The sequence below is a fragment of the Bufo gargarizans genome, chromosome 6, assembly GCF_014858855.1.
Source record: "Bufo gargarizans isolate SCDJY-AF-19 chromosome 6, ASM1485885v1, whole genome shotgun sequence".
In the NCBI taxonomy this organism is placed as follows: Eukaryota; Metazoa; Chordata; class Amphibia; order Anura; family Bufonidae; genus Bufo; species Bufo gargarizans.
The window spans coordinates 32,686,027-32,698,375 of record NC_058085.1 but is presented as its reverse complement, the minus strand read 5'-3'; the positions used below and the strand labels follow the sequence as shown (position 1 = coordinate 32,698,375).

The window sequence follows — 12,349 nt, the reverse complement described above, 5'->3', positions numbered from 1 at the left end:
ACCTCATAAAAACTCCCTTTCTGTAGTCGGAGCGGCTCCAACCCAGCATGAATCCTCACACCTTAAGCCTTGTCAGAAAGCTTTAAAAGAAAAGGACAGATCTGTATCAGACAGCTGCATAATACAGGGAGAAAGGTGACCTTGCAGTCACCCTCCATTCCATAGATCTCATATTTTCCCCATATTTCCCTCATGTTTCATAGGATAGGAAAATATGAAATGATTAATCTCTTCAGAGATTGTTCAGATTATTATAACACACCTTCCAGGAAATCCGCCAGTCAATCGGAGATTCCCGCTCTGAGATATAACGGTTCTCAGGCACACTGTATGGTCTTCCAGTCATATTTGCTATCAGATGATGTGTAAAATTGTACTGATTATAAATATCAACTCTTTTTCTTGATTTGACTTACGGGTACGGAGAAACGGGCAAAGCAAAGATTCTGCCAGATTTTCTCCCTATGGGGCAAAGGACTGCCCCTGTTCCAATTGCACAAGGCTGGACCTGTGCAAGTCATAGTCACTCCCCGCTTCAGAGTGGGTAAAACAGAGTGACCCACGCAGATCCTAGTCCTTCATCTACCATCTGACGTTGACTAACCTCACGACCGCCGCTGGATACGGGCACCCCGCCATCTTGGATTATTCCTTCAAAGACTTTATCTTTTACTGGACTCTACCATGGTAATTCAGAACTTTACAGACATTCTATTCCCTTCCACCTCTTACCTATTTCTATCCAACTAATCTGTTCAACTGGCAGGTATATTTATCGGTCAGTTTTAAATTATATATTTTTTGTGTATAGTTTTTAGAATAAAAACTAACGATTTTAATCGTTCCAATTTTTCCCTTGTTACTTGATTATCTGGTCTATGCTAATAACTCTGTCCTCAGAGGAGACATACTACCGCATTGTCTTATTCTTATAAATTGTTGATTGGTTAGCTAGGTTGCAAATAACAGTTTATTCCCTTTAGGATTAGCTAGTCGAGGTCTCTTTGCTCCGATTCAATACAGGTGGCAGCAAAGTTATTTGATTTCCAGCATGAAATCAATAATTTTATTTTACCGATTGTATCATGTATGGGCACACCAATTTAAAATGTCTACTGTGCTCACAGTGTATTCGCCTCCAGAAGTCTCTAGTGGTCGAGACCTGTATGGCAACTGTGGCATAGAACGACGGGATTGGCGGGTGGTTGTCACACATACGCATTTTTAAAATCTAGCATGTCTATTGTTTCTGTGATTCCACACTTTCTGTGGAATGGTTTTTCCCACAGAATTCAATGAGGTTGGGCGCTCATGCACAAATACGTATTTGTTTTCCATGTCCCTTCCGGGTTGGCCCATATGCAGGACCATTCACTTCAATCTGTGTGCCTTTCGATGTCTCTATAGCAGTTGTAGGGATCCAGGCAGTGGTGTAGATAGAACTGACTGGGCAGCACAGCAATATTTGTATGCCCCCCATGACCATCCTGGCATTGCATGTGTGCATATGTAAGAGTGGGTTAACATATGAAATTGATGTATACATTGATAAAATAAGGTAAAAAAAGTGCAACACACCACATTTTTGTATTCTGCAGAGTCCGGTAAAAAATGCGTGCGTTAACGTATATGTTTTTACTCACTGTACGGCGTCAGTCTGAGGCATCTGATAAAGGGGTTATCCAATCCTAAAAAAGGCCCCCCATATCCCGGGCCCCCTACGCTGAATATACCTACCTGGGTCCCCACTCCTGGCACCGCTCCTGGTCCTCGCACCGCTGCTGCTGCTTCTCCCTGTACACGGATGAAAAAATTGCGCCCCCGCGTTGCTAGGGAGGCTCTGCTCTGTCCCCGCCTGCCATTGGCTGCTCCCCCTGAGACCAGATGTTTTCATCTGTGTACGGGGAGAGGCAGCAGAGGTGGTGCGGGGACCAGCAGAGGCGCAGGGAGCAGGGTAAGTACAAACCGGATTCCAAAAAAGTTGGGACACTAAACAAATTGTGAATAAAAACTGAATGCAATGATGTGGAGATGGCAAATGTCAATATTTTATTTGTAATAGAACGTAGATGACAGATCAAACGTTTAATCCGAGTAAATGTATCATTTTAAAGGAAAAATACGTTGATTCAAATTTTCACGGTGTCAACAAATCCCCAAAAAGTTGGGACAAGTAGCAATAAGAGGCTGGAAAAAGTACATTTGAGCATAACGAAGAGCTGGAAGACCAATTAACACTAATTAGGTCAATTGGCAACATGATTGGGTATAAAAAGAGCTTCTCAGAGCGGCAGTGTCTCTCAGAAGCCAAGATGGGTAGAGGATCACCAATTCCCACAATGTTGCGCAGAAAGATAGTGGAGCAATATCAGAAAGGTGTTACCCAGCGAAAAATTGCAAAGACTTTGCATCTATCATCATCAACTGTGCATAACATCATCCGAAGATTCAGAGAATCTGGAACAATCTCTGTGCGTAAGGGTCAAGGCCGTAAAACCATACTGGATGCCCGTGATCTCCGGGCCCTTAAACGACACTGCACCACAAACAGGAATGCTACTGTAAAGGAAATCACAGAATGGGCTCAGGAATACTTCCAGAAACCATTGTCAGTGAACACAATCCACTGTGCCATCCGCCGTTGCCAGCTGAAACTCTACAGTGCAAAGAAGATCCACAAGCTCCGGCGTTTTCACTGGGCCGGGGATCATTTAAAATGGAGTGTGGCAAAATGGAAGACTGTTCTGTGGTCAGACGAGTCACGATTCGAAGTTCTTTTTGGAAATCTGGGACGCCATGTCATCCGGACCAAAGAGGACAAGGACAACCCAAGTTGTTATCAACGCTCAGTTCAGAAGCCTGCATCTCTGATGGTATGGGGTTGCATGAGTGCGTGTGGCATGGGCAGCTTGCATGTCTGGAAAGGCACCATCAATGCAGAAAAATATATTCAGGTTCTAGAACAACATATGCTCCCATCCAGACGTCATCTCTTTCAGGGAAGACCCTGCATTTTTCAACAAGATAATGCCAGACCACATTCTGCATCAATCACAACATCATGGCTGCGTAGGAGAAGGATCCGGGCACTGAAATGGCCAGTCTGCAGTCCAGATCTTTCACCTATAGAGAACATTTGGCGCATCATAAAGAGGAAGGTCCAACAAAGAAGGCCCCAGTTAGAGGCCTGTATTAGACAAGAATGGGAGAGCATTCCTATTTCTAAGCTTGAGAAACTGGTCTTCTCGGTCCCCAGACGTCTGTTGAGTGTTGTAAGAAGAAGGGGAGATGCCACACAGTGGTGAAAATGGCCTTGTCCCAACTTTTTGGGGATTTGTTGACACCATGGAATTCTGATTCAACATATTTTCCCCTTAAAATGGTACATTTTCTCAGTTTAAACTTTTGTTCCGTGATTTATATTCTATTCTGAATAAAATATTAGAAGTTGGCACCTCCACATCATTGCATTCAGTTTTTATTCACGATTTGTATAGTGTCCCAACTTTTTTGGAATCCGGTTTGTATATTCAGCGTGGGGGGCCCGGCATATCAGGGGTCTTTTTTTAGGATTGGATAACCCCTTTAATGTATACATTAAAAGGATGGCAAAAATGTGATGTGAACCCAGCCATAGTGACAGAATAAGCACTAGTACAAGCGGAGCAGGGAGGGGAGGTGCCATGTACTGACAGAGCACGGTCCTCGAGGTCTGCAGTGTGGACGGTGTTTCCCAAGGATCGTTTATCTATTGGGAAATACAGGGTACAGTATAATACACTGGAGTCTATATACTATAAAGATATTAGCCCTATCCCCGAATAATAATACATTTAGTGACTATATTTTACCAACACACGGTGGCTCAGTGGTTAGCGGTGGCTCAGTAGTTTGCACCGGTGCCTTGCAGCGCTGGGATCCTGGGTTCGATTCTGACAGCATCTGCATGGAGCTTGTATGTTCCCATGTTTGCATGGGTTTCCTCCCACACTAAAGACATACTGATAGGGAACTTAGATTGTGAGCTCCTGGGGACAGCGTGTTGATAATATGTGTGAAGTGCTGCAGAATATGTCAGTGTATGGTGGTATTATTCAGTCACTGTATGGCAGTGTTATCCAGTCACTGTATAGCTATAACGTTACCATGTTTGTTATTCAGTTGTGGATTGAGCTATTATTCAGTATGGCGGTGTTATTTAGTCTCTGTATGTTATTTATGTATTTATTTAACTCACTTATGTGGCGCTTTTACAGCCATTAGTATCAGGCTGTCCCCAGTGGGGCTTATAATCTGCTAATGTACAGGCTGGATAACACCACTCATAGTGAACTTAGATTGTGAGCCCAATTGGGGACAGCGTGATGGTAATGTCTGTAGAGCGCTGTGGAATATGTCAGCACTATATAAGTGCACACCATACAGTCATTGGATAACACCACCATATACTGACTGACCAGTTAGTGTATGATGGTTTTATCCAGTCAATGTATGGCGGCATTATCGAGTCACTGTATGGCGGCATTATCCAGTTACTGTATGGCTGTGTTATCCAGTCACTGTATGGTGGTGTTATAAAGTGACAGTATAGCATTGTTATCCAGTCACTGTATGGTGGCATTATCCATTCACTGTATGAAGACGTTATCCGCTCACTGTATGGTGGTGCTATCCAGTTACTATATGGAGGTGTTATCCAGTCACTGTAGAAAGGTGTTATCCGCTCACTGTATGGTGGTGTTATCCGGTGACTGTATGGAGGTGTTATCCGCTCACTGTATGGTGGTGCTATCCGGTGACTGCATGTGTTTTGTTATTCAGTCATGGTATGAGCTATTATTCAGTATGGTGGTGCACTTATATAGTGCTGACATATTCCACAGCGCTCTACAGACATTAGCATCACTCTGTCCCCAATGGGGCTCACAATCTAAGTTCATTATGAGTATGTCTTTGGAGTGTGGGAGGAAACCGGAAAACCCGTAGGAAACCCACGCAAACACGGGTAGAACATACAAACTCCATGCAGATGTCCGGCCGCCACCATCTTGATTGAAGATCCTTAACGAAATTCTGTGGGTGGTGACATATGACATCACCACACCAGCCGATGTGATGTCATCACGGACAGCACAAGATTTAGCACTAGATCTTCAATCAAGATGGCGGCTGGCGGCTTTTCGCAATAAAGTAGATGAGGGTAAGTATGATTTTATTACTTTTTTTTTATATTACACTGTAATATTGATGCCAGGTGCCACGATCAGCGATGAACACGGCATCTGATGGGAAGTGGCACAATCGCCATTCCCTGTCATTTCACCCCCTACTTATAAAGAAATGCTCTTGGTAATTAAGTAAATAGTAATTCATTTTTTTGTAAAATTCAGTAAAGCAGCCAAATTGAATTTTCCTATACTTCACTCCTCTCTAGATATGATCATCATGTGACCAGTGCAGAAGCGGATGGTGAACTACATAAGGAGGAACTTCTGTGCCTGAAGGAGAGGTGAGTGGTGTCCTCCAAGAAATACTGGGAGTTGTACTTCTGTATCCCTCTCTATGTAATGTTCACTGGTGCCCTACAATAACAGTCTGGACTTGCTGGGAATTGTATTTCCCTCCTCTTATAATGTCCACTGATGCTATATAATAACAGTCTGATAATGCTGAGGGTTGTAGTTCTCTCCTCTTATACCTTCTCCGTGTAATGCCAACTTGTGTTCCATAATAGCTGCCTGGATCCATGAAGTGAACTTTATTCCTTGTATAGTGCTATCTGCAGACCTGATCCTCCCCTCACGCATCAAGTTACTAAGGTTCAGACCATACCCCCTTAGTCACGTTTTCCAATCAGAAGGGTCACACGCTGATCTTTATCTAAGACACACACTCACACACATTGTTAGACTCTTTCTAAGACTGTGTGTTCAGACAGTTTTCTGAGGAACTACTTTGTGCTTAGCAAACTTGAGCTTTTTTTGCCTTTTGCTTCATTTGAGGAATTGGTGTTTGATATTCTTACATTTGTCTTTTGGCTACTACTTCTGTGAGGTTTATAGTTTTTTTGTTCCAAACATTTAATCTTTCTGATATTGAATTCGAGTGACAAGCATGGAGTCTGAATCCAAAATGTAAGTACATGCATTTGTTATTAGTATGTGTTTTAAAAGTTGTGCATAAAATATGTTTTCTCATATCTTCCTTTAGCTATGTTTTGTAGCTACTGTGTTTCTACAATCTCCATTCGAGTAGGTGTGTGTGTGTGTGTGAACAAAAACTAGGTTAGAATGGGGGTAGGTGTGACCAGCGCCCTCTTCCTGTCCAAGGTCTAGTAGCCATTGTTCTGTTATCACTAAGTTAATATTCAGGACATTTAGTAGAGCAACTTGTGAAGTTAGTTTTGGTTCCTATGAAATAAAACTATGGATTTTGGAAATTTCACAACTGTTAACCTTTTTCATCCTTAAACAGCCACAGCAGAACTCCCATGACCTGCCCTGTCTGCTATAGACCAGAGAAGATCCTCTCTACACATCTAAAAAGAAAATGTATGAGGCTTAACACCGAAAAAGAGAGGAAAGCTTGCTTGGAATCGGCCAAGAAGAGGCTGATGACCATAGCATCAAAGGGCACTGCCATTGATTATGAGAAGATCGTTTCTCTGGGATCTTTGTTGGAAGATGCTGTTCCCTTTCTAGAAGACAGAGGCTTTTTAATAATCAATAAGCCAACTACAACCAGGTATGTTCTACCTCTGTCTGCCTATTGCCTTACGTGTGAGTCTGCCCCAGGACCCAGATTCATATTTTATATTTTATAGGAATGTCAGACACAAGAGAACATCTACCTCTGTTTCTGCTGCCACCTCCACATTGCCACAGCATGTGGCGGCCTTTCAAGCAGATCCATTTAAAGGGAAAGATGTTGAGGACACAACAGGAAAATTCAATCCTCAACAAGATATGGAGGTCGCACAGGTCCATGTTAAGCCTGAAAAAGAAATGGAGGATGTTCCAGTTCTAGTGAAGATGGAGAACCAAGATGAGGAAGAAAACAGTCCAAGAGAAGACCATGGGGAAGGACAAAACAGAAGAGCAGATGAGAACAGTGAAGAAAGTGTTGAGAACCCGTATAGCAAGGCACTGAGGTTAGTCTATACCGAGGCTTTTGACAGCAATAAGGCATCTGACAGCAGTAGGTAGTGTTGAGCGAATCGAAGTCCACAAACAAATTTCAGGGAAAATTTGATTTGCCCCAAAGCCAAATTTCCTCATGCTTTGTGGTAGCGAATTGATTTTGCCTGAAATTGCGGTAAAAACAAAAAAAAAATCATACTTGCCTCATCCATTTGATCATGATGGGCTGCCAGCCGCCATCTTGATTGAAGATCTCGCACAAAATTCCATGTGCTGTGATGTATGACGTCACCACACCAGCCAATATGATGCCATCATCACAGGCTGTGCAAGATTTCACGCTAGATCCTCAGTCAAGATGGTGGCTGTCTCGTCGTGATCAAATGGATGAGGCAAGTAGGATTACATTTTTTTAAATATTATTTTACACTGTGTTATTACTGTCATATGCAGCAATTGGCGATGAAGGCGGCATCTGAGGGGTACAGTGATGGGGGGGCGGCGCAATCGCAGCTCCCTATCATTGCATCCACTACTTACAAAAAAATGCGCTTTTTGACTAAATAATTCGTCATGAAGTGAATTTTTTTTGTAAAATTCGTCAAAGCAGCCAAATTAGATTTTCAAATTCTTCGCTCATCACTACTAGTTGCTATTGTTCTGTTATCACCAAGTTAATAAATATTCAAGACATTTAGTAGAGCAACTTGTGAAGTTAGTTTTGGTTCCTATGAAATAAAACTATGGATTTTGGAAATTTCACAACTGTTAACCTTTTTCATCCTTAAACAGCCACAGCAGAACTCCCATGACCTGCCCTGTCTGCTATAGACCAGAGAAGATCCTCTCGACACATCTAAAAAGAAAGTGTATGAGGCTTAACACTAAAGAGGAGAGGAAAGCTCACTTGGAATTTGCCAAGAAGAGGCTGGTGACCATAGCATCAAAGGGCACTGCCATTGATTATGAAGAGATCGTTTCTCTGGGATCTTTGGAAGATGTTGTTCCCTTTCTAGAAGACAGAGGCTTTTTAATAATCAATAAGCCAACTACAACCAGGTATGTTCTACCTCTGTCTGCCTATTGCCTTACGTGTGAATCTGCTCCAGGACCAAGATTCATATTTTAAATTTTATAGGAATGTCAGACACAAGAGAACATCTAGCTCTGTTTCTGCTGCCACCTCCACATTGCCACAGCCTGTGGCGGCCTCTCAAGCAGGTCCATTTAAAGAGAAAGATGTTGAGGACACAACAGGAACATTCAAGCCTCAACAAGATCTGGAGGTCGCACAGGTCCATGTGGAGCCTGAAGGAGAAATGGAGGATGTGCCAGCTCTAGTGAATATGGAGAACAAAGAGGAAGAAAACAGTCCAGGACAAGGCCATATTGAAGGACAAAACAGAAGAGAAGATGAAAGAGGGAGCAGTGAAGAAAGTGTTGAGAACCCAGCTAGCCAGACACAAAGGTTAGTGTATACAGAGGTTTTTGACAGCAATAATACAATGTAAATTAAATTTTTTTATAAATAATTACCTCATCCATTTGCTTGCGACTGGCAGGCTGCCGCCATCTTAATTGAAGATCTAGTGCAAAATCTCGCACGGCTCGTAATGACGTCATCATGTCTGCCATTGTGGCGACATCATACGTCAACGGGCACAGGATTTTGTGTGAGATCTTCAATCAAGATGGCGGCCGTCTCTTCACGCCCAAACGGATGAGGTAACTCTTCAGTGTTAAACCTTATACACTTTTTTTTACGATGTGCAGAAAGCATCTTCTCTGGTCTATAGCAGACAGGTCATAAGTTTGTTTTTTTTCACCGCCATTTCAGACTAAATGAATTTGCTACCACGAAGCACGAGGAAATTCGGCTTTGTGGAGAATTGAATTCTCTCTGAAATTTGGATCGAAATCCACTTCATCTGGTTCGATTCGCTCAACACTAATAATTGCCTGGCTACATAATGTAAATGCTATTCCTTGTATAGTGCTATCTGCAGACCTGATTTTCCCCTCACCCATAGTAGGGCATCAAGTTACTAGGGTTCAGACCGCGTCCCCGTAGTAACGTTGTCCTATCAGAAGGTTCACACGCTGATCTTTATCTAAGACGCACACATTGTTAGACTCTTTCTGAGACGGTGTGTTCAGACAGTTTTCTGAGGAACTACTTTGTGCTTAGCAAACTTTAGCTATTTTCTTTTTGCCATTTGCTTCATTTGAGGAATTGGTGCTTGATATTCTTACCGTTTATCTTTTGGCTACTACTTCTGTGAGATTTATAAAAAAAAATTCTTCCAAAAGTTTAATCTTTTGGTTATTGAATGGAGTCTGTACAATAAGTACATGCATTTGTTATTAGTATATCTTTTAAAATATTTAAAATATGTCTTCTTATATCTTCCTTTAGCTATGTTTTTGTAGCTACTGTGTTTGCAAGATGTCCAGTTGGGGTATGTGTGAACAAAAACTAGGTTAGAATGAGTTGGGGTATGTGTGAACAAAAACTAGGTTAGAATGAGGGTAGATTTGACCAGGGCCCTCTCCTTGCCAAGGTCTAGTACAGGGATCAGCAACCTTCGGCACTCCAGCTGCTGTGAAACTACAATTCCCAGCATGCTCCATTCATTTCTATAGGAGTTCGGTGATGAGTAAAGTAAGTATGCATACTGGGAGTTGTAGTTTCACAGCAGCTGGAGTGCCGGAGGTTGCCTACCCCTGGTCTAGTAGCTAGTGTTGAGTGAATCAAAGTCCATTTTCAGGGAAAATTCAACTAGCCACGAAGCTGAATTTCCTCCTGCTTTGTGGTAGTGAATCGATTTTTCCTGAAATGGTGGTAAAAACTATTTGATCGTGATGAGCTGTCCGCCGCTATCTTAATTGAAGTTCTCGCACTAAATCCTGTGCGCGGTGACGTATGATGTCACCATGCCAGCTGTCGTGATAACGTCAAAGGCCACGTAAGATTTTTAGCTAGATCTTCAATAAAGATGGCGACGGCCAGCTCCTCCCAATCAAATGGATGAGGTAAGAATGATTTAATAGTTATTTTTTTTTTTACACTGTGTTATCACTGTGAGATGTGAGATTCCTTGAGTAAAAACTAAGTCAGAAAAATGGTCTTCTGGGGCACTATCTGCTGACCTGATTCTCCCCTCACCCAGAATAAGGAATCAAGTTACTAAGTTTAAAACCATGTCCCTGTAATCAAGATGTCCTATTAGAAGCTTTACAAACTGATCTTTATCTAAGACACACACACACACACATTGTTATATACTTTCAAAAAGGGTGTGTTCAGACTTTTTTGAACTTGCTAGAAAAAAGCAGCTCTCTAAACCATTTTGTGCTTTTTGCATAATTTGCAAACGTTTGCTATTTTCTTTTTGCAATTTACTTCATTTGAGGATTTAGATTCTTGATAGCCTTAAAATTTGTCTTTTGGCTACTACTTCTGCAAAGTTTATTGTTTTGGTTCCAAAAGGGAAATCTTTAGGATAATAAATTCAAGGAACAATCATGGAGTCTGTATCCAAAATGTAAGTACATGTATTTGTTATTAGTATCTGTTTTAAAACCTAGACTAAAGTTGTATATACAATATGTGTTTTTGTCTTGATTCCTATTGTGAGGGCTAATTTTTTGTACGATGATCTGTACTTTTCATAGACACATTTTTGAGGTCTATCTGACTTTTTTTGATCCTTTTTATAATTTTTTTTTGTAGGAGGTGAAATAGCGATTTTGATTTTTTTTTTTTAATTCCATTTCACCATATGGGATAAATAATTTATATCTTAATAGTACATGGTGCTCATGTTATTGCTTATATATTTTTATTTCATTTATGATTTTTTTTTAATCTTGGGGGAAAGGGGGGTGATTTGAAATTTTATATATTTTTTTCCTATGGGGAACTATGACAAGCAATAAGCAGATTGTTTATCTCATAGACTCCAGTGCATTAACATTGGAGTCTATGAGAAATTCACCACTCTGCTCCCACAGTGCCACAGGCAGGAGTTCCACAGGAACTAATGTGCAGCAAAAAACAACAACTTTTTTTTGTCTTTAAACAGCCATAACAGAACTCCGATGACATGCCCTGTCTGCTACAGAACACACAAGATTCTCTCTACACATCTGAAAAGAAAGTGTATGAGGCTTAACTCTGAGGGGGCCAGGAAAGCTGCATTAGAATCGTCCAAGAAGACCCTGGTCAACATAGCATCGAAGGGCACTGCCATTTCTTTTGATGAGATCATGTCTCTGGGATCTCTGGAAAATGTTGTACCTTTTCTAGAGGACAGAGGCTTTATAATAACAGACAAGCCAACTTCAAACAGGTATGTGCTACCTCTGTATGCCTATCGTCTCATGTGTGAGTCCATCCCAGTACCCAAATTCATATTTTATATATTCTAGGAATGTCTGACACGAGAGAACATCTACCTGTCACGGCTGAGGATGGGGAAAACCCTCAGCCGTGCGATGCCAGAAGATGTTAGTGGCTGCTCGGCCAGGACGACAGAATTAGGGAGCAGGTTACCTCCTATCGCATCCCTAATCTGACCCTGACTCCTAACCATATGAGCCAACCCTGATGGTGGGAGGGCTCATACACCGGAACCTATAATCCCTGCTAGCCCTCAGGATTGCCCTGGAACAAGGAGGAGGCTAAGACGACCTGTTCCTCCTAGGCACGGAGATACAGGAGTCTCACTGGCCAAGCTGCAAGGAAAAGGGGAACACAAACAGACATATGGATATGGCAGGTGAACTACACTAGTTCCAAACCTACCTGCCACAGTCTTGCTGACTGGATCCCGTGCACACATACATATACACACAGGAACCCAGATCCATAGCTGCATAAAACATAGATTGAAAAGCAACATCAACTAAACATCACATATAACGTTTATGACCACTAGGGTGGCCCTCACTGGCAGATGGTATACAAACCAGGAGGATGACTCCAGCAACATGCCTGGAGTACCCCTCAGACCTCTGCTCTCAACTGAGGCTAAATAGCCCATGTAGCCACACACACACACCCAGTGTTCACACAAAGAGGGAGTTAACCCTTCCTACACCAGGCAAGGGATGGAAGCCACTTAAAGGGGAAAGTGCACACATAACTAAAACCCTGTGCACACCAGACATACAAAAGACACACCTAACAAAAACAGGTTGCCAGGTGC

The 12,349-nt window shown here is 42.0% G+C and overlaps 1 protein-coding gene across 3 annotated transcripts; it reads left to right on the top strand.

Moving 5' to 3' along the window:
• The first annotated feature begins 541 nt into the window (after window positions 1–541).
• Window positions 542–11,710, top strand: LOC122941668. 3 transcript variants are annotated; one of them, XM_044299081.1, is made up of 8 exons: window positions 542–687; window positions 5,435–6,134; window positions 6,475–6,744; window positions 6,824–7,150; window positions 7,932–8,198; window positions 8,278–8,607; window positions 11,225–11,491; window positions 11,571–11,710. In XM_044299081.1, the coding sequence occupies exons 2-8, from the start codon at window positions 6,115–6,117 to the stop codon at window positions 11,578–11,580; spliced, it is 1,491 nt and encodes a 496-aa protein (XP_044155016.1). In that variant the 5' UTR covers window positions 542–687; window positions 5,435–6,114; the 3' UTR covers window positions 11,581–11,710. The 3 variants fall into 3 exon arrangements, with proteins under 3 accessions (XP_044155016.1, XP_044155019.1, XP_044155015.1); XM_044299084.1 differs by having other exon boundaries at window positions 543–687; window positions 5,435–5,509; XM_044299080.1 differs by lacking the exon at window positions 542–687 and having other exon boundaries at window positions 5,424–6,134.
• The last annotated feature ends 639 nt before the right edge of the window (window positions 11,711–12,349 follow it).